The 21,003-nt window shown below is 45.6% G+C and overlaps 1 protein-coding gene across 1 annotated transcript; it reads left to right on the plus strand.

The window, feature by feature from the left end:
* The first annotated feature begins 5,906 nt into the window (after positions 1 to 5,906).
* LOC133110303 (YTH domain-containing family protein 1-like) lies at positions 5,907 to 19,601 on the plus strand. Its single transcript, XM_061220309.1, has 6 exons — positions 5,907 to 6,279; positions 6,975 to 6,999; positions 9,214 to 9,293; positions 12,075 to 13,685; positions 17,677 to 17,721; positions 18,257 to 19,601. The coding sequence occupies exons 1-6, from the start codon at positions 6,253 to 6,255 to the stop codon at positions 18,281 to 18,283; spliced, it is 1,815 nt and encodes a 604-aa protein (XP_061076293.1). The 5' UTR covers positions 5,907 to 6,252; the 3' UTR covers positions 18,284 to 19,601.
* The last annotated feature ends 1,402 nt before the right edge of the window (positions 19,602 to 21,003 follow it).

The raw sequence follows: 21,003 nt of genomic DNA on the forward strand, positions 1-21,003 counted from the left end.
TGCAGAATACATCCAAATGTACAGAGGCATAATAAGGTTGATATTGCCACGTTTGCTATTAACTAAAAGAAAAACACATTATTTCACTATTTACTATTTAAAATATTAACATTGTCAGCTATCACATAACTACAAATGTATAAATTGCTCTATAATTACAGATTTCCAATTTTTTCACATAACAACCCCAGGGGCCATCTAACACCCCTTTTGCACCCAAATCCCAACAGACTACAAATGTGCATGTCACCTGAAACAACAGTAACACACAAACACATGGTAATAGCACATAAGACTGTCCAGATCAATACCCTGTGCCGTAGTTTCCCAAATATTCTCCAATGAGCTCCTGGATTCTGTGGAAATATTCATAACCTTTTGACTCAACTAAAAAAAAATTAATGGCAGCAAGCTTTATTGACAAAGCACGTATGTAGTCTTAGATTAGTTACCTGTCTTGAAATGGCTGATTAAATAAATGGCTCAAAATCTTACTTTATAGCTTATAACTTTAGTAAGTGTAGTCATTTCTCTGTAAAAAATAAATAATAATACGCAGCGATTATGAATATGCAGACTGCAGATTTCATTTTAAATAACAAATTACCATAAGACTTCTGTCTAAAGAGTTGATTTCTTTTCATAACCAGGAACAAATGCAGAAAAATGACAATAAAAGCCAGTCTCCAATAATAGCAGAATTGCATAAATATATCACCATGGTAATAAGCAGGCAGCTCATTTCCCAAGCCAGCTCTATTAGCTGGTGATTCCGTTTAGGAGTCGTGAGTTCTTCAGAAATTTTCCTTAAACTTATTAACACAATGCACGTTTGACTCCTATTTTTAGTTTGTCTTTGAATGCTTCTCGCTGAATGGTTAGTTTTGTGTCCATACGTTCACTAGTTAGGAGCCTATTGATTCACCTCAGTCTTTCATTTGAGTCTTTAATTTGATCAGTAATTTGATCTATTTTACCTTTTTATATGTAATCTTATGCAGTCTACAGGAGCACAATAAGCAGAATGAGAACATGAGACTTTTATTCCTCATGGCATGCATAGTTATTCCTGACATAAAGTGGCTTATGAGGGTAAATAATCTCAACATTGAAAGCACCTAATTAAGATAAACAAATAGCTTGTTAAAAGTATGGGATTGCATTTGTGGCTGCAATTGAAACCAGCATACGCAGGGGTCACCCAGGATTGCGTTGAGAACCACTGTTGTACAGTATTCAGGTTTAGCACAACATGCTCAAGCCAAGCAACATGCTGGAGCCAGACACCTCCCAACCTGTTAAACACAACATGACAAATTAGGCCTTTTTTTTTTCAATAAAATGAAATACTTGTTCCATGTGCTTAGTCAACTGAACGTTCTGGTTACAGGCGTGAGCATGGTTCTCTGAGTGAAGAGGCTACCTCTCCAGCTCTAAGCCGCTCGGAGACAGGGTAGATCACATATTCAGTGATACCACGGCAACTCTGGTGGTTTATAGGGCTTTAATCAGGGCGTGGCCAGCACAGCAGATGGGTCCTAAAGATCATCCATGTGAAAGGACCAGGGGGATCCCTGTACATATGGTGGAGAGATACGATACGAAAGACAACCCATAATCAATGTCAATGCTGTGTAATGTATAACACATCAAAGTCTATTCAATCAATAAAATTGTCTTTTATTTCAAAATTGGCGAGTAAAATTACACAAAGTCTGTGTCTTATTGGAGCTTTTCATTCTTTTTGCAGCAGCGCGCTATCCAGCATAACTATGGGATGGTTGGCACAGAGCCGTATAAGACATAGGATGGTGACAGGGGATCCATTCAATCCTAATCAATCAAGTGGAGCCACTGCAAGATGGCCACCACAGCTGAGAAATAGCATTACTGATGAGCTGTGCAATGCATTTCCTCCTGAGCATTGCACAATTCATAAAACTCCCTGACAGTGCAACCAAATGCTCCAAATTTGGTAAATCAATAGAAGCAGGAAATAACATTTGTTATTTTTCCTGGAACAAAACATTTTCTAGGCTGAACCACAAAGAGAAAATCATAATCAAAAAACACTATTTGTCCTGGTGTAGTAACAACAAGATCTGTGGAGCTGTGCAGCCGTTGGGCCCTTGAGCAAGGCCCTTAGCCCCACATTGCTCCAGGGGGATTGTCCCATGATTAGTCTAATCAACTGTGAATGCTTTGGATAAAAGCTTCAGCTAAATAACTGTAATGTAACGTAATCTTATCCGCCACAGGTTCTATGAGTGGATGGCAGAGATGGCAGAGAAGCGTAAGTACCCAACCCCAAAGCGGCGGCACACTGTCTGCTCGTTAACTGAATAACGGGATTATGGGAAAAACATGCTGAAGACCGACTTAAATAGTCATTAAAAATGTGCAGATTGACAGCAGTGCGCTACTCAGGTAACGAGGAGCACCGGATCCTGTCCGAACAACAGAACCAGTGTTTCCAATAAGTCTTTATTGGCAGATGGGCAGGTTAAACAGGCAAGGATCAGAAGGTGGCAAACAGGGATGTAGGAGATAACGCAGTTCATAGTCAACAGTGCAGGCCAGGGTTTGGTAACAATGCAAATGGGTACAACAAAGGAAATCCAATACCAAGTAGAGGTCACAGGCAGAGGGTCGATAACGATAAGGCAGTCCAAACAGGCAGATAAACAGAAGCGAAATCCAAAAGCATAAACCGGTGAAGCAAAGGGAGTCCAAACACAGCGGGTCATACACAAACAGATGGGAAATCCAGAAGGTGAATGTAGAAAACGAAACGGGTCAATACACAAACAGATCAGACAGGCAAAAGCGCTGGAAAGCAAGGCTAAAGCACCTGACAATCTGGCAGAGGACTAACAAAATAAGCAGGCTAACCAGGCACGTTGTGCACGACAACCAGGAAGTAAAAACAGGGGAAACGAATGAACGGGTAGACAGACAGACTATGGAAAGCACAGAGGGAAACAAAAGGTGAAAACGCTGAGGACTTAGACAAAAAACGGAAAACACAGATCATGACAGGAGCCACTGCTTTAAGGAGGCAAGCCATGCTCTTCTGCGAGGGAGTTCCTGCAAGACAGCAGGCTGCCGTGGAAGATGCACCGTGAGAAGATGAGGAAGAGGGACAGAAATAAATGAGTATACCTAACTGAAGATGATGATGATGATGATGATGATGATGATGATTAAATGCCTTTACTTCACTATTGAACCAGTAACCCTACTGGTCACCTATGTTTTTTTATGAATCAATTATTGATTATTGGAACTTGATGTCTATGAGTTATGCACACCTTAAAGCACTCCTTAATTTTCAACTTAAGTCTCTTATCTCAGTTGGGTGACAGTGGTATGTATGGTTTGATTCTGCTCGGGCACCAGTAGATTACACTATTATCCAAAAGTGTAGCTATAGAGAAATACACCTACATCTTGATGTTGTATTTTAATTCGCCAAAGAGTAAAAATTGATTGTAATTGTATTTACATGATTACATGGATTGCGTTTAATTGTTCACATGAAACAACTGAATCTTGACTCGTTTGCTTCAACTCACTATTGCAGTGGATGAGTACAATAGACTTCAAATGTTAGTGTCCAGTTTAGTTGTTAATGTAGTTATTTCATGCTTTTATCTAAAGACTAGTGAGCAACAGATGCCAGTGGGTCTCCATCAGATGCTGGGACTGAGTTTTATAATAATAATACAAGACAGACGTATTCACTGGAAAAAAGAACATTGAACTTTCAAATGTATTATTACTGTAACTTACTGTGAGTCACTCCATGCAGTCTATTCTGCCACAGATTCTATAGACCTACTCCATTCTATATACTCCATTCCATATTCTGAAAGGTACAATAGGTAATTTCAGATTTCTAACGGTCAAGAGAGAAATAGCAGCAACAAACACCTTCAAACCACCACACTGTTTATCCCACCCCCTTCTCTGTAAATGAGCTGATGTTGAAACGCCATTGGCTGTGGCAATTAGAACCAATTTTCAACCAATGAGCTTGAATTATTTTACAGTTATACAACGTTTTGGTAGAGTGTCGGGTCGCCAACTGTATATTTTGAAACCCGAATTTAAGGACTATAAACACAGGCAGAGGGTCAACATGTCAGTGAGCCCTTTTCAATGATAGGAAGGGATTTACAATGGTCTTCTAAAATTGGTTTAATCTTACCTATTGTACCTTTAACATTCAAAGTTCTGTCTCCCTGCAGTTGAAGCGGAAACATTCTGATCTGACGCACCGTGTGAAAATTCATTAAGAGGCATGACCAGGCACAATGCTGGTGTGATGGCTGCTCCGTACGATAATACAGCACTGTAACCTCGTATCGCAGAGCAGACACTCCGGCACTTGAAGGGCGGAGAGGACCGCAGGAACACAGGAGCCGAGCGAGTATCTGTTGAACCTGAAGGGTCTGCAGCTGCACTCGTGTCCTTTGTGGCCAGTTACCATGGGAACCACTTTGCATGCTCCTGCCAGGGGTCATCACCAGCTCCTCGGGGCCCCATCGCAGGAAAAGTATGTATTTCAAATTGTCACCTTGTCCGAAGAGAGCCACGCAGTATCGGCCACTGTGCGTTGTGTAGAAACTGCGCAGGCCGTTCCAACCCTTATACCGCGATACCCACATAGACTCATTACATCAATGGCATTTGGCAGACGCTCTTATCCAGAGCGACGTACAACAAAGTGCATACCCATAACCAGGGATAAGTGCGCTGAAAGACCCTAGAGGGAAGTACAATTTCAACTGCTACCAGCACAACAAAGATAAGGACCAGGGCCTATTTTCATTATTATTATTTTTATTTTTTTCAACAAACAAAGCAAAAGTATGACCAAACCCCTTAACTAGCCAAACACTGCTTACCTAGCCAAACTAAAAATACTGATACACAAAAAAGTTAATCACAGAAAGACAACAATTAAGGTTCACAGGGAGATAGGGAGGGACGGGGAGAGGTGCTGCTTGAAGAGGTGCGTCTTCGGTTTGCGCTTGAAGGTGGGGAGATTCTACAGTTCTGACCTCAACGGGGACTTCGTTCCACCACCGTGGAGCCAGAACAGACAGACTCAAATGGGTTTCAGTGTAGTGATGGGCGACGCGGTCTGGTACTGAATCACGGTCTTTACCAAAGTAATCGTCAGCACACGCCGTCTCTCACACACCCTGCTGGGCATCCTTGCATTGCTCTCTGATCCCCAGCCACTCATCACATGTGTTGTCCGTTGCTGGGCCTCGCTGCGCTGTGATGATGAAATATTTCGCTGTCCCTGGTGACAGTGGACGAGTCCCTGGGCAGCTCGTGCACCATGGCCAACTGAACGAATCGTTCAAGCAGTATTCGTTGTGATAATTTGCATTTTTGCATCGGGGAAAAGGTACGAATAGGAAGACGTCGATTACGTCACGTTGCCTTTATAAGCCTTCTGTTCGTTTCCAGGAAATACAATAATTTCCTAAATTAAGAGTGCTAGTGTGAATATAATGCGAAGAGCTAAATACCTAACTATAAATGTAATTGCATCATTTCCATCGGTTTCACTTTTTATAATATGCCCCGTATTGAAACATTCCACATAACGCCACAGACCGTGATGATTTAGCAAAAAAAAAAAAAGTATTGTAGTTGGTAGTAGCCTACCAATAGATTAAAGTATAGCCGACTTCACTTGATAGGCCCTACGATTATTCCAAAATTATAACAGGAAATAAAATTACTAATACCAATTCTGTGAACTTATGTTACATTGCCGCCGTTGCTGCCACCATCTCAATACATTCCTATCCTTGGCTCCGCATGGCCACCTCCCGAAAGAAACCGGTGTCGGTGACGTCAATCCCCTCTGCTCAGACCCCGGATGAAGCTGCCATTGGGGGGAAGTGGACCGGGCTTCACAATAACTGGAGATTTTTAGGAGTGACGAAAAACGGCAAAAAAAAAATCTACCGTGGAGCGAAATTGTGTACAAATTTGTGCTGTGGACGTTTCAGAGACCACCCGCACTGTCTTCAAGGCGGCCCAAGCGAAAACTGCGAACAGGACCAGCAGAATTGAGCCGCGGGACTGTGGTGCTGGGTATACGTGCTGTGTGGAAAAAATATAGCTGGCCAGCTACTGTGCTAAACTGAAGAGGAAACGCGGTGCTTGGAAAGACATTGAGTAAAAGGCTCCAATCGAATCCCGGGGCTTGTTTAATGAATTAACGTTATGTCTGCCACAAGTATTGACCCTCAGGTAGGCAGGACGGGAAATGCCGGGCCGTGTTCTTCTGTTTCGCAGGCCTTCGCAGCAAGGAAATGGAATTTGCATCCAGCTAGCTAGTTGTGAGAATAGAGGGAAGCTAGCTTTAGCATTTATAGTGTTCACGTTAGCTAACTTAGCTAGCTAGGTATTTGATGTTCGAACGTGACACGAATAACATGTTACACTGGCTAAATATTGCTAAAATAGCGTAAACTAACTAGGCATCTAATTCAGTATATGTTTAGTTAACTAGCACATAGAGCTGTGCTGTGGGGAATTTTTTATTATTTTCTTATTTAAAATTTTTAAGAAAAGTCATTTACCAGAATCCAGCTAACTATTTAGTTAGGTACTTTGGAGTTAGCTAGCCAGATAGGTAGCTACCCAGTCTGTGTTTTGAATTCCAATTTAGCAGCGCTACTGCAGCTGGTTACTGTTAGCTTGCTAGCTTTGCTAACTATCTTGCCTATCATAAGCTAGCCAGCTAGCCCTAGTGTTTCTGGCGCTAGCACTAGCTATCTGGCGCTAGCTATCCTGGCTACTGGCCTCCAACGGGAACCGTACGTTACCTTCCTGTTTTCTGCGGGGAGGTGTTGTTCGATAATGGTGTAATGTGTACTCTGTTGCTAGCTAGTTATAGCTGTGTCTCTCTTTTGCATGTTATCCGTTTATACATGGACATGAAGAGACCAAAAGGACAAGACTCTAAAGGTGAGAGAAACGCCTGTGGCTAACGTTAGCTAGCAAGCTGCATGGCCATCGAGAAAGGCATCCTGCTTGCTCGCTAACTTATAATTATTAGAGGGGGGTCGTCTGACACATGTGGGTTTCCTCCCGCGGAAGATCATAGTGAACTGGTGGGACACGGCATAACGTATAGCTAACGGGAATGCGCGTGGAATATCTGGACAATTTCCAACTAACGTTAGCAAACCAACAAGCTACATTTCACGATGCAGCTAGCTAGCTAACATTAGCAAGCGAAACGTTGTCAACAAGGCCGAAGTGCCGTCTCTCACGCCTTATGAAAAGATTGCGTGCCGCTAGCCAACAGGCTTTGTTACAACCTGATCAGCTGATAATTCTACATTTTCTGCACAGTTAAACACGCTTGCTTGATTCGTCTGTCGCTAGTTAACAAGTAGGCTATATTTAGCATGACGTTGCTAGATGACTAACATTCGCTACCAACATGCGTGAAGCCCGGGTTTGCCAAGAAGTGCAGTATCACATATTGCCTGTCTTGCTTTGATGCTATAGCTTTAATAACACAGTACACTCTTTAACAAAATCAGAATTGTGTGGTTATTTGATGCCGTTGTCTTTCCGAAGAAGCCGTTTTTGGCTCATATTGATGTATCGTTGTTGTCTATTCAAGTAAGATTTTAATTGCACTTGACGAAACAAAATGAAGTGCTTTTGCCGTCAACTCCGCGTTTCCTTTTGGGACTGAGTATCTTATTAATGTCTGCGGTGTATATATCACACTAGATTGCATGACACTGAAACACAGTCTGGTAGCATTATTGTGTATGTTTATTTTACTCTGTCCACAAATGACAAGTTTGTTTTCCTACAAAGCCTGCTTAGCTCCGACGTGTCACTGTAGAACTTATGGATGTTTCTTTCACTGTAAATTATGAAACGCAGCAATATGTAACTTGCCCAAACATACAGACCAGTAGGTTTTTCTGGCAGGTGCTCTTAAAATGCTACAGGCAGATGTTTTTCCAGTGCAGCACTTGTGATTTTTATATGGATTTATCACTCCTTCACCTTTCCTAAATATATAGGGGAAAGGTGGCCGTTGCTTTGAGCAATACCGACAGCCACAAGGATGTTGGAAGTCCCGTTTCCCCACTAGTTAGTATGACCGTCGTGATGCAACGAACTACAATGTATTTTGCATAGCATACCCAAGTGAGTGATGGATTTTTGGCACAGAGAGGGCGATATTCGTCCAGTTACATGAACAGACATTTTTGTGTCAAACTTCACACATTCGTTTTCGAAATTACACATTGAAGATTTAACCGGGCCTTGCGCATGTGCATACTGTGAGCACCAGAGTTGCTGTGTGTGTGTGCGCGCGCGCGTGCGCGTGTGGTCACAGTCAACCCGATTCTCTTCCTTATTATGGGCAGAATGAGGGGAAACCCTGCACAGGCCTGTCCTAACCCTGCTTTAGCGACCCTGGTTGTGGGATACAGCTCTCCCTAATGTCACTTTATGGTTGCGCGCAGAGCTGTTGTCACTTCCCGGTGAGAACTGAAACGTCTCCGCTCTCCCAGGGCTGTTTCCGCGCGCTGTAAGAGCTTTGGCCACAAGAAAAAAAATCAAAAGTCGCTGTGCAGATCTTCCAGTCTATATAATATATGGGTGGGTCAGCTCTTGGGTAGCCATCTGTCCAGGCGTCATGTAAATCAATGGCTCTGCCCAGTGCTCTGCTGGGAACTGGTGCCTCTCTGAATGCTGGGCCCATGCCAATGACTGGCCACTGTCAACTATGAGCTAAGAAATGTACATCTGTTTGGTGTTTTGTTTGTACGTGCACTTGTTAACTTTGGCTATGTCTGTATGGGCAAAGCGTGTTATGCATTTCTGCTTGTGTCTTCCCTAATGCAGCGGATGCGATCACAATAAGTCAAGTGGCAATGGCGAACTATATTGGGTTAAAACGTATGAAAAAAATTAATTCCCCACTGAATTTCTCTCCTCCTGAGAGCTGTGAAATATATTTAAAACCAGCAACCTCTACCTCTTCATAAGGATGCGATATTGGGCTGTGTGATCCTTTGGGATGATCCCTCCTTAAAATACTGACTTTGTTTAGTCAGGATCATTTTTGCTGGTCATCATTGCATGTGTGTTCTTGTAGAGGTTTTGATGAGTAATCCTGTGTTCATGCAACCTTTCCTCACCCAGTGCAAAATGGTTCACTTCACCAGAAGGAAACTGTCCATGACAATGATTTCGAGCCCTACCTCACCGGCCAGTCCAACCAGGTGAGTGGGGTGGAATCGAGGGGCTGTGGGTGGGTGGGTGGGTGGGTTTTATGGCCTGATTCTGTTTGTGTCATTGTGTCATAATGGGCATTACTCCATGTTTAGTTTAAGATCCGGTCTAGTTGGTTTCTGTCTCTTTGTGAGGCTCTCACCCTGTCTGTCAGTGTCCGGATACTGATTTCTCTGGCGCAGGGTTCAAGTGATACCACAACAGCCTCTGAGCTAGCTGGTACCCTGTGGCCTTTGACCTCCCTGCTGCCTTCCGTTAGCCTGGCCTCTGGTCTGCAGTTGGGGGGGGGGGGGGGGGCGTGGCTGCTTGTCGGTGACGTACGTGGGCGGAGCAGGAAGCTGACTGATCTGGCCTGTGTTATGAGCTGTGAAGGGCCTCACCCACAGCGTTGCTTCCCGGTGTTGGTGCCAGTATTAATTCAGGCATTTTATTGAATGATGAATTGTACTTTTTTCAGAGAGCAGATCTGTTCAGGGAACCAGTTAGTCACTCTGTCTCTCTCTTACACTGTGATGTCACCGTGTGATTCCACTCATAGGAAATATATATAAAAAATATCACGGTTTTATATTTGAGCTTTTAGTAGTCAGAATCGTTGGAAGCTCCCTTTTAAACGGTGCGTTTTTGTAAATGATTTTAATGGAGCGCAGCCTGGTTAAGTGATGCTAATGGCTGGATAACCAGCTTGGCGGTGTGGCTGACGGGAAACCCTGCCTCTGTGCTGACAGGGCTGTGAATGCACCGCGCTGGTCCTGCTCTCTGTCCCTCTGCTCATTCCTGTGTGTGTGTGTGTGTGTGTGTGTGTGTGTGTGTGTGTGTGTGTGTGTGTGTGTGTGTGTGTGTGTGTGTGTGTGTGTGTGTGTGTGTGTGTGCGTGTGTGTGTGCGCGTGGTCACAGTCAACCCGATTCCCAGAGGTAGCCACGGGCCCAGAGGTGGCCACACCTCTCTGTCGGTCCTCGTCCCTCGTCCCGCGACGCCCCCTTATTGACCCAACGGGCCCAGAGGTGGCCACACCTCTCTGTCGGTCCTCGTCCCTCGTCCCGCGACGCCCCCTTATTGACCCAACGGGCCCAGAGGTGGCCACACCTCTCTGTCGGTCCTCATCCCTCGTGCCGCGACGCCCCCTTATTGACCGCCCCCCCCCCCCGGTTGTGCTTTAAAGAACGACGGGGGGAGTTGAGAGATGATCCCTTGTAGACCCGATCCTCTTAGCCCTGCGCACTAGCGCTCATACAGAGGCAGGTCACAGCAGCAAAGCCCTGATTAATCTCTGATCATTAGTCGTGTGTGGTGTAATAGGTAGTGCTGTGTTAATGGGGCCTTATGTCAGGCATTGGCAGGGTTGATGTGCGATGTGATTGACAGCCTATGGCCATACCTGCTGCCGTGTCATTTTAGCCTTGGAATTGAACAACCCCTAGTGGAATGTTCTACCAAACTTTACCTTTTACTTTTAATTTAGTCTTCTATACTCTGACTGCCTGAGTAGCTTAAGTGTTTTTGTAACTTTTTACACTTCAAACCTGGAAGCAGCTTGGTCACCCTTAGTGCTTTTTCAAGAGAAGCTCGTCAGTTTCCTCCAGAAAAGGGATGTGAAATTTGAATAGGCTGGCTGTGTTTGAGTCCAGATGCGCAGCTGTGTCCCCTGGTTTAACTCCAGTCCGCGAAGTGCACGTTGTCTTCTGGTTTTCACCACAGTATCATATTTTCATATCATCAATAGGGCTTTAAGAAATATTGCGATATTTCATGTTTTCTACATTATAGCGGAATTATGTTCATGTAAAGAAGTAATTGCCAGGTGTGGCTCTGGCAGCATTGATCTCACACTGCAGTATCCTTAATGCTGCTTCCTTTAGTTAGTTGCAGTATGATCAAATGCAAAACTATGACTCGGGCCAAAAGCCTCTTCAATAGCAATTACTTTACAATCGCTTAAATAAAAACCTGAATGCACATCACAGTAAATGCGTATGAACACTTGAGAACAGCGGACACTGAAGAAGCCAGAACATTAGAACAACACATCACAACATAAAATCAAATGAAGTACTCTTACTCTCTCAGATTAGAATTGCTCTAGCTAAATGCTAACTGCCGTTTTGTGCGTCGTTACCCGGGAAACCAAGCATGTTTTATCCCTCCCTGGTGCAGTGGAGTGGTGAGGTTTTCTGTGGCGCTGAACACTCATTCTCGCGGTGCACTCACAGCACAAATAGGCCAGCGTGCTCCTCTATGTACATTATGTATGGCATGTGCTTCTTTATGATTTTCATCGTCCGGGGAAACGTGTCCGGTTATCTCGCCATCAAATGACAGCATCCGCTTCTGTGTCCATTGTCAAGGATATGACTGCGCATCAAGTAATCAGCGGCAAAATAATTGCCAGTATTCAAATAAATAACCAAATACTGCCAGCAGAAGAAATAATCATAACCAGTTAAAAGAAAGGGTACAGATGTTATTGTGAGGCAGCAGAACTGAACGGGGAAAGGACACGCGCAGTAAAGAGAAAATATTTCAGCTGTCGACAATCCTACAGCAGATATTTTTTAATATGTTGATATGCAACATTGTGGGGCATTGTGATGTGCCTTGTGTTGTCTAGTCAGTGTTTGGCTGCATACATTGTTTCCCAGGCCTGAACTAGCTGCTGATTGAAAGTTTGCCATCCCTGCTCTATAAGGGGGTCTCCAGCCCCTCTGCGTTGCGTTCTGTCTGGCTGACACGAGACTGCAACTCTGGAAATGAAACCTCTCTTATCTTTCAGAACAACAGCTACCAGTCCATGACGGATCCCTACATGTCCAGCTACTACCCCCCCTCCATCGGCTTCCCCTACCCGCTGAGCGAGGCGCCCTGGTCCACGGGCGGGGACCCCCCCATCCCCTACCTGACCCCCTACGCCCCGCTCAGCAATGGAGACCACCATTTTATGCACGACACGGTTTTCGGGCAGCCGGGGGGACTGGGGAGCAACATCTACCAGCACAGGTTCAACTTCTTCCCCGAGAACCCGGCCTTCTCGACCTGGGGCACCAGCGGCTCGCAGGGGCAGCAGACTCAGAGCTCGGCCTACGGGGGCAGCTACAGCTACCCCCCCAGCTCCCTGGGCGGCACCCTGGTGGACGGGCAGACGGGTTTCCACAGCGACACCATGAGCAAGGCCCCGGGGATGAACAGTCTGGAGCAGGGCATGGTGGGGCTGAAGATCGGGGGCGAGCTGGCGGGGTCGGGGGTCAAGGCCGTGGGCTCCATGATCGGCGGGGCGGCGGGGAACGGCGGGGCCCCCATCGGCATGCCGCCGCCCAAGCCGGCGTCCTGGGCGGCCATCGCCAGCAAGCCCGCCAAGCCCCAGCTGAAGGCTAAGACCAAGCCGGGCATGCCCCTCCCCGGAGGCGCGCTCCCTCCCCCGCCAATCAAACACAACATGGACATTGGCACCTGGGACAACAAGGGCCCCGCCTCCAAGCCGCCCCCTTCCCACCAGCCCCTCCCCCACCCTCACGGCCACCCCCACCCCCTGCCCCCGCCCCAGCAGGCCCCGCCCCCCCTACAGTCCCCGCAGTCCCTGGCCCAACAGCAGCTCTCCATGCAGGGCCCGCCCCACCAGGCCCCGCCCCTCCACAACCCCTACCAGAACCACGCCCAGGCCCCGCCCCCGCAGACCCGCTGGGTCGCCCCTCGCAACCGTAACCTGGGTTACGGGCAGGGAGGGCCCATGGAGGGGGGCGGCGGCGGCCCCTGCTCCTCCGGCGGGGGCGGGCCCCCGGGGGCGGGGCCCGGGGGTTTGGGGGTGGGGCCGGGCGGGGCGGAGTCCCACCCGGTGCTGGAGAAGCTGCGGGCGGCGCACAGCTACAACCCAAAGGACTTCGACTGGAACCTGCGCACCGGCCGCGTCTTCATCATCAAGAGCTACTCCGAGGACGACATCCACCGCTCCATCAAGTACTCCATCTGGTGCAGCACGGAGCACGGCAACAAGCGGCTGGACGGGGCCTTCCGCGCCATGGCCACCAAGGGCCCCGTGTACCTGCTGTTCAGCGTCAACGGCAGCGGGCACTTCTGCGGCGTGGCCGAGATGCGCTCGCCCGTGGACTACGGCACCAGCGCCGGCGTCTGGTCGCAGGACAAGTGGAAGGGCAAGTTCGACGTGAGCTGGCTGTTCGTCAAGGACGTGCCCAACAGCCAGCTCCGGCACATCCGCCTGGAGAACAACGACAACAAGCCCGTCACCAACTCCCGCGACACGCAGGAGGTGCCCCTGGAGAAGGCCAAGCAGGTGCTGAAGATCATCGCCACCTACAAACACACCACCTCCATCTTCGACGACTTCTCCCACTACGAGAAGCGGCAGGAGGAGGAGGAGGTGGTGCGCAAGGTAACCCCAAACCGCACGCCTGCGTATGTCTGCGAACGGGCGTGCACAGAAACCCGCTCACACCCACAAACACTGACATGTTCAGATACACACACACACACACACACACACATACACACACACACACACTCGTGCACAGACACCTGCACACACTCATGCACAGACACACGCACACGCAAGCTGACGTGCACAGACGCACACACACAGACATACAGACACTCAAACACACACAGACACATGCACAGACACACACACACACACGCATGCGCATACACGCAAGCTGGCATGCACAGACGCACACACACAGACATACAGACACTCAAACACACAGACACATGCACAGACACACACACACACAGGCCATGCACAGACAATAGCATACACATGCACTCACACAGGTGCACCACTTAACACATACATACATACATGCACGCACACACGCACGCACACACACATGCACGCACGCACACACACACGCACGCACGCACGCACACACACGCACGCACGCACACACACACGCACACACACACACACGCATGCATACAGTTTTGTTCATTGCAATGGGATGCAAACTCCTGCAGTTTCCAGTGTTGCGAGATCACTTGACTCTTCTCTAAAAGTGTCCTGGTGCGGAGACACATCTGCGCGTGTCGTTGCCCAGATCAGGTTACCATTCTTAATAAGTCTCCCAGCACAGGCGCGTGCGTGTCCCAGAGACCTCAGGCACAGAGTGGAGCGGGAGAGCGGCGTGCTGGCGGCCGTCTGCCCTCTGCCTCGCTCTCAGTGGTCCCAAGCTGTCGCCGGGCTTGCTGCCCACCGGCCAATCCCCACTGAGCATTGGCCTTCCACTCTCGTCCCAGTCAGATAGCTCTTTATTTATCCCTCTTTATCAGTCTCACACCAGCCGAGATTAATAGAATAAAAGGAATAAGGTAACAAATGGGGGGGGGGGGGGGGAGAGGACACAATAGATAGAAATACTGAAAATACTAATACAATGTGTTAAGAGCAGTTATGTGTCAGGATTATGGGTGTCGACTTCAGAGGGTCATTTCCACCTTCTGCTGTGTGTCATTCACGTCCCCTGTACTGTTGTCAGGATAGCAGCAATTTTGACTTCGATACCATTGAAGTATACCGTTTAGTGTCGCAATGCTCGGTACTGAAACGTTACTCGATACTGGAACGGTACTGATCTGCACTCGCTGCCTAACACTGCTGAAATGACCTTAATAGATCAGAAACAGAATATCCTTAAGGGTTGATCACTATTCCCAATCCTCGGTTTATTAACAACCTTTCAGTTGACGGCAGCGGCTTATTCTGTAACCTGTCTTCATTTGTGCTCTGTGAACGTTGGGCCGTCTGTCACCTTGATATTTGGCAAGAAAGCGTTTCCTCTCCTTTCACACACTCTACGCTGGAGACTCGTTTGACCTAAACATACTCTCTAACACCGGGCTGGTTTTACGAATAAGTATCAAACGATAACCGTAGTTCTGGTGTACCGTGAAACGCTTGTCCCCTGTACCAACTGCTAAGGATGCCTCAATACGATACAATCTCCATCTATACCTACTACAGTAACATCCAGAATAACCTTTTATACCTTGGGTTGTGTCCTCAACTTTCATCTGCATCCCTTGTTTTGTCATGCAAATAATGGTTTTGTCTCTTGGTGGACATAGTGCTGTGAAATAGTGTTAACCTATTATAGCATATTTGTCACACTGCATGGTTTCAGATTTGTAAACGAAATGCAATGTTAGACCAAAGGGAGACTGACTAAAAACAAAAAACATTAAAAACAAAATTATTTCAATGAATTAATGAATGACTGAATTCCCCCCTTCATTACTCTATGAACAAATCAAATTTAATTTGTAGTTAGATGATTAGATTCTGCTGAACCTCAATGTTTCAGTGTAGCAATGTTTCTACACGCACCCTACACCATGAACAAAAGAAAGTCCAGAAGAGATCAGAAACAAAGTTGGTGAAATATATTGGCCTGGGCGAAGGCTTATTAAGCCCTTTTTAGGCTCCGTGAGAACAGTAGTGGATCTTCCCAGGAGTGGCCAGACTGCCCCAATGTCTCCAAGGGTGCAGTGACAAACTCCTCCAGGAAGTGTCCAGAGGCCTGGCCTCTCTAGCCTCAGCGGAGGTCTGTGTTCATGACTGCAGTAAGGAAGAGACTGGGCAAAAATGGGATTCATGGGAATGCAGCAGGACATAAGCCGCTGCTACCCAAAAGAACCTTCAAAGCCCATCTCTCATCTGCAAAAAAAAAAAATATAATTAAATAAAAAAAAAAAAAAAAAAAAGCACCTGGATGATCCCCAGGCCTTTTGGGATGATGTAATAACTTTTTGGACAACCCAGGTCCCATTATGTCTGGTGTAAAGCAGTTGCAGCATTTCACAGTCAAGGCCATCATACCCAACAGTCAAACGTGGTGGTGGTGGTGGTGGAGGAGTGCTGGATCGGGATCTGGACACCTCGTCATTATTGAAGGAACCATGAATTCTCTGATACCAGAAAAACCTTCAGGAGACTGTCTGCTCATCTGTCCGTGAACTGAAGCTGAAGTGCGATTGGCTTTTGCAGCAATACAATGATCCAAAACAGATCCAAAAAATACTCTCCTGGGCCCTTCTTATTTATTATTATTATTATTATTATTATTATTTTTATTATTGTTATTATTTTTGTATTCCCTTTCCTATACATTCCCATTGAAGTGCCCAGTGTGCATGCTCTGCTGCCAAAAAGCCCCATAATCAAACATGGCCGCCTCCCTGAATTGGCTTCTCGCTCCATTGAGAAGCTCCCAGAGGAACCCATGGGACCAGAAAGCGGAAGCTGTAGATCTTCGTGGTCCCGACTTGAGCCCAGTAGAGAGAGAGCTGTGGCCAGGCCTGAAGCAAGCGGTTCGTTCTCGAAAACCTACCTGGAAGACCAAAATGGGCGGCCTGTAGCATAGTGGTTAAGGTCCATGACTGGGACCCGCAAGGTCGGTGGTTCGAACCCCGGTGTAGCCACAATAAGATCCGCGCAGCCGTTGGGCCCTTGAGCAAGGCCCTTGACCCTGCATTGCTCCAGGGGAGGATTGTCTGCTGCTTAGTCTAATCAACTGTAAGTCGCTTTGGATAAAAGCATCAGCCAAATGACATGTAATGTAATGATATCAAATTTTTGGAAGCGTTTGCTTTGGTCCTGCAACCTGTTAAAGTAATTGCCCCCTTAAACAACCGTTTTCACATGTTGTGGCTTAGTTTAGTTTCTAAAATTGTGTGTTCACACAATTCAAGATCTTAAACCAGTATGACAAATATGCAGTAATTTAGGAAATCGGGACGGGGGCAAATACTTCATACTTCACTATTCGTTTCACCTTATGGGTGATTCTGAAATTGGGGTGCCAAAAAACATGTATTTACCATGAAAAAATATTTTTCAAGCATGAGCTATGAAATTGATTCCCACAATAATGAAAAAAAAAAAAAAAAGATTCTTGATGGATTTTTGAGTGATTGTGTATCAAGGTAAAGTTTAATTAGTGGGCTGGGGGATAGGTGTAAGTTATGTGTTCTGGGTGCTTCAATTTGGTTCACTTAATGTTGTAAGCTGTTCATCTGAAACGTATATGTAGGTAATTGTGAAGGACACTTTACTTGGTGTAGAAAGTAATTACCTTCACATGCATTATTTGTACATTGAATATCAGTGGGAAACAAATGGCACACCAGTCGTGGAATCACCCTTATCTGTATAATGCATTTCACGGCTGCATAGTGTCTTTGGGAGGATCCTGTGCTGGTCCCTTGCACATACTGCCGGGTGGAGAACAGGTCCAGAGATTAGTCACAGCCCCTCATTTTGTTGTTGCTTTTCCGTGTGATTGTGTTTAATATACAACTCATGAGTGTTGGTTAGCCTTTCTCTCTCTGTCTCACCATCACTGACTGACTGTGTGTGTCTGATTTCACAGAACTTTGAACCTGCTCCCATCCAGAACCGGTCTCGACTGGACCAGGTACTATAGCTCTCCCTCAGAAGTGAGTGTGTGTGAGTGTGTGTGAGTGTGTGTGAGTGTGTGTGAGTGTGTGTGAGTGTGTGTGAGTGTGTGTGAGTGTGTGTGAGTGTGTGTGAGTGTGTGTGAGTGTGTGTGAGTGTGTGTGAGTGTGTGTGAGTGTGTGTGAGTGTGTGTGAGTGTGTGTGAGTGTGTGTGTGTGAGTGTGAGTGTGAGTGTGAGTGTGAGTGTGTGTGTGAGTGTGTGAGTGTGAGTGTGAGTGTGAGTGTGAGTGTGAGTGTGAGTGTGAGTGTGAGTGTGAGTGTGAGTGTGAGTGTGAGTGTGAGTGTGAGTGTGAGTGTGAGTGTGAGAAGATTGCTGTGGCCATGGCAACATCAGGCCCATCATGTTATTACTGCCGCTGTTGCCGTGGGTCCCAGCACTGGGAGACGTGTGTAAGAATGCCTGGTCTCTCGCTGAGGGCCTGCAGTAGAATGTTCTGGTGTCTGTCGGTCTGACCGGTTGCTAACCAACCCCCCCTTCTCTTCTCCCATCACAGGAACGCCAAAATCGAAGTAAACAATAGAAGACTGTACACTTGGCTCAGTCAACAGTTATAATAGGACTGACATTTTGAAATTTAAAAAAAAGAAAAAAAAAGAAAAATGAAATGGAAAAATAAATCTTTTTTTTTTTTTTTTTTTCTCTTCTATTTAATTCTGGTGACTTGGGCCAGCGTTGAAACCTCTGCTTTGTGCCACAGGTACTTCAGCTGTGCGGGACAAAGCAGGTTCATTTATCAAGTAGCTTCAGCCCCCCCTCCCCCTGTTTTATTTCAGTTCTACCTGCCTTTTAGTCAGACTGGTGTCTATGCCCTACCTTCACCCCTCTTTATTTTTCATTTCATTTGAAATGTAATCAGGGTTCTACTGCACCTGTAATGACACCTGGCCAGTTACTATTTTGTACAATCAACAAAAAAAAATCCACATGTGTTCTAGCCTTTTTTGACCAGTAGATGGCAGTGTGGTAGTGTTATGGGGGTTGATGGTACGACCCTGCTGAAGATGCTTAGGCAGATGGCTAGAACAGGACAATGACAGATGGAATGACCTCTGACAAAATTTTGATGTAAAACTATATTTTTTGAATTATGTATTTCTTGGCATATTACTGTTGTGACAACTTTAAGAAGAAGAGTCAAATCAGAAAACACATGCTATTATTGTTCTTTTTTCCTTCTTTCTTTTTTGGAGCCTTAATAATAATTATTTTGAAATGACATGGGGAAATAGAATAATCTTTACTTAAAACTATAACAGTACTAGAGAATCAGGGAAAGAGGCTGTCATTGACAACTGTTTTTTTCAGTTTGAGTTTTTCTCTGCCGATCAGGAGAGAAGGCGGTCACGTTTGAGGTCTGCTTTGGATCTTAACAATACAACTCGATTGTGTTTCTTTTTTTATGATGATGACGTAACCTTAACTGTTCCATATTTTCCAGCAGGATGTCTGTTCCTGTGTTAAGCCAGTCTGAAAAAAGTGTAGCACTCACTGCTTTTAAAAAAAGAAAAAAATCAATGAGAAAAATGTGATTTTTTTTTTGTTTGGTTTTTTTTTTCTTCTTTTTTTTTGGTTAAATTAGAGCGATGTGATGATGTAATTGCAACATTGGAGTGAATTGTTTATAACATTTGGAAATCACTTTTTTGAGTTACAAGTCACTTAACCTTCTTTCTCTGTCTGCTTGATCATTTTTGTTTTTGTTTTTTTTTTTTGTCCTCAGTAATGCTAAGCTTTAATGTAGGAACATATAGTAAGAGAGAAAGCCTCAAATGTGTAACCTGAAATTAATGTTACTGATTTACTGTCCAGAGTAAGAAAAACAAGAACGAAATAACACATTTTATGTGTCATTTTTTGAACTGTGTGTGCGTGTCTGCGTGTGTCTGCATCTTTGTGCGTTTGCATCTGTGTGTATTTGTGCTGAAGCTGAAGAATACTATTGGTTTTAGTATATAATCTGTACTTTCTGGAAGCACCAAATGTAGCTAAATATTTTGTATCTATATTTTTATTTAACATCAAAAGGCATTCTCCCTGTACGTAATTATTACCTCAGCATTACTACAGTGTGTGCTTGTGTGTGTGTGTGTGTGTGTGTGTGTGTGTGTGTGTGTGTGTGTGTGCGCGTGTGCGCGTGTGTGTGTGTGCGCGCGCGCGCGCTTGTGTGTGTGTGTGTGTGTACATATAGAAACACAATGTTTAATAATAGCTTGCTCTGGGTGCTGGGAAAATTGGTGTTCTTGATGTGTTGTTTATAACACTGATTGTTTTCACAAGCCTCATCCTGCGCATCCACATGCCGAAGGAAGTCTTCCTCAAAGCTCTCTGAAAAGCTGTCCTCTGTGTTAATGCTCTCTGTACATTTGGCAGCAATCAGAGGGTGCTTGCTTTTTACTTATTTTTTATTTTTGAAGTGGGACAATATTTCTAGGATTCACATTCTTTGCATCTGTCCATCACCAAACCTAACTTCTGTTCCCTGCGAACTCGTCACGGAGAGTGGCTTTAACGGGCGAGTTTACCTGGGCCGAGTTTACCTGGGCCCGTCGCCCACACCGCTGCTGATGTCCGTGTTAAAGGGGACGTCCGTAGAGACCCGCCTCATCCCTTACACCCGTCTGGATTGTGTTTGTGTTTTACGCAAAATCTGCTTCTCACCATTATCGCCTGACTGTAGCGGAGGCTGCGCTGGTGAAGTCAGAGCTCAGTCTCGTTCCGATCTGTGAGTCAGCTGTGTAGAAGTTTCAATAAAAACGCAGGCCTCAAGTGGCTTAGTTTAGAAAGCACGCTGAGGAGCCGTTAGGGTATTATCACTCCCACATAGCCAGGAGCCAGTGCACATTTTGATTCATATGTAAAGCATTAGCTTGAAAAATTACGTATACTTGCGGGCTTTTGTTCGCTATTGGACGGTAATGCGTGTGTCCTTTTATGTTTTCTGTGAGGAAATTAAGCCATTAATGTCTCGCTTTGTATCTTTAAATATATAAGAAATCCAAGTATTGGCCTCAATTTAATGTAGCATGCCTGGGATATTTTGATATTTTAATCAAGTGGCATATTATGATGTTCACAGGTTACCCAACATGGTGAAGATCCCTACTTTAGAACCAGAAAAAATATGTCTTATATGATGAATCGTTTTTTAATCGTTATCTGAACACCCTTGCATTAATAACTCATCCTGCAATTTAGTTGAGAAACTTACACAATTAAAAATACACAATTTACTTGTCACAA

The sequence above is a fragment of the Conger conger genome, chromosome 14 (genome assembly GCF_963514075.1).
Source record: "Conger conger chromosome 14, fConCon1.1, whole genome shotgun sequence".
NCBI classification, from domain to species: domain Eukaryota; kingdom Metazoa; phylum Chordata; class Actinopteri; order Anguilliformes; family Congridae; genus Conger; species Conger conger.

Excerpts from the sequence above, each read along its gene's own strand:
- LOC133110303 (XM_061220309.1), top strand. The coding sequence starts at position 6,253 with ATGTCTGCCACAAGTATTGACCCTCAG. Across the intron at positions 6,280-6,974 it reads CCACAAGTATTGACCCTCAG|AGACCAAAAGGACAAGACTC; the intron begins GTAGGCAGGACG and ends ATGGACATGAAG. Across the intron at positions 17,722-18,256 it reads ACCGGTCTCGACTGGACCAG|GAACGCCAAAATCGAAGTAA; the intron begins GTACTATAGCTC and ends CTCCCATCACAG.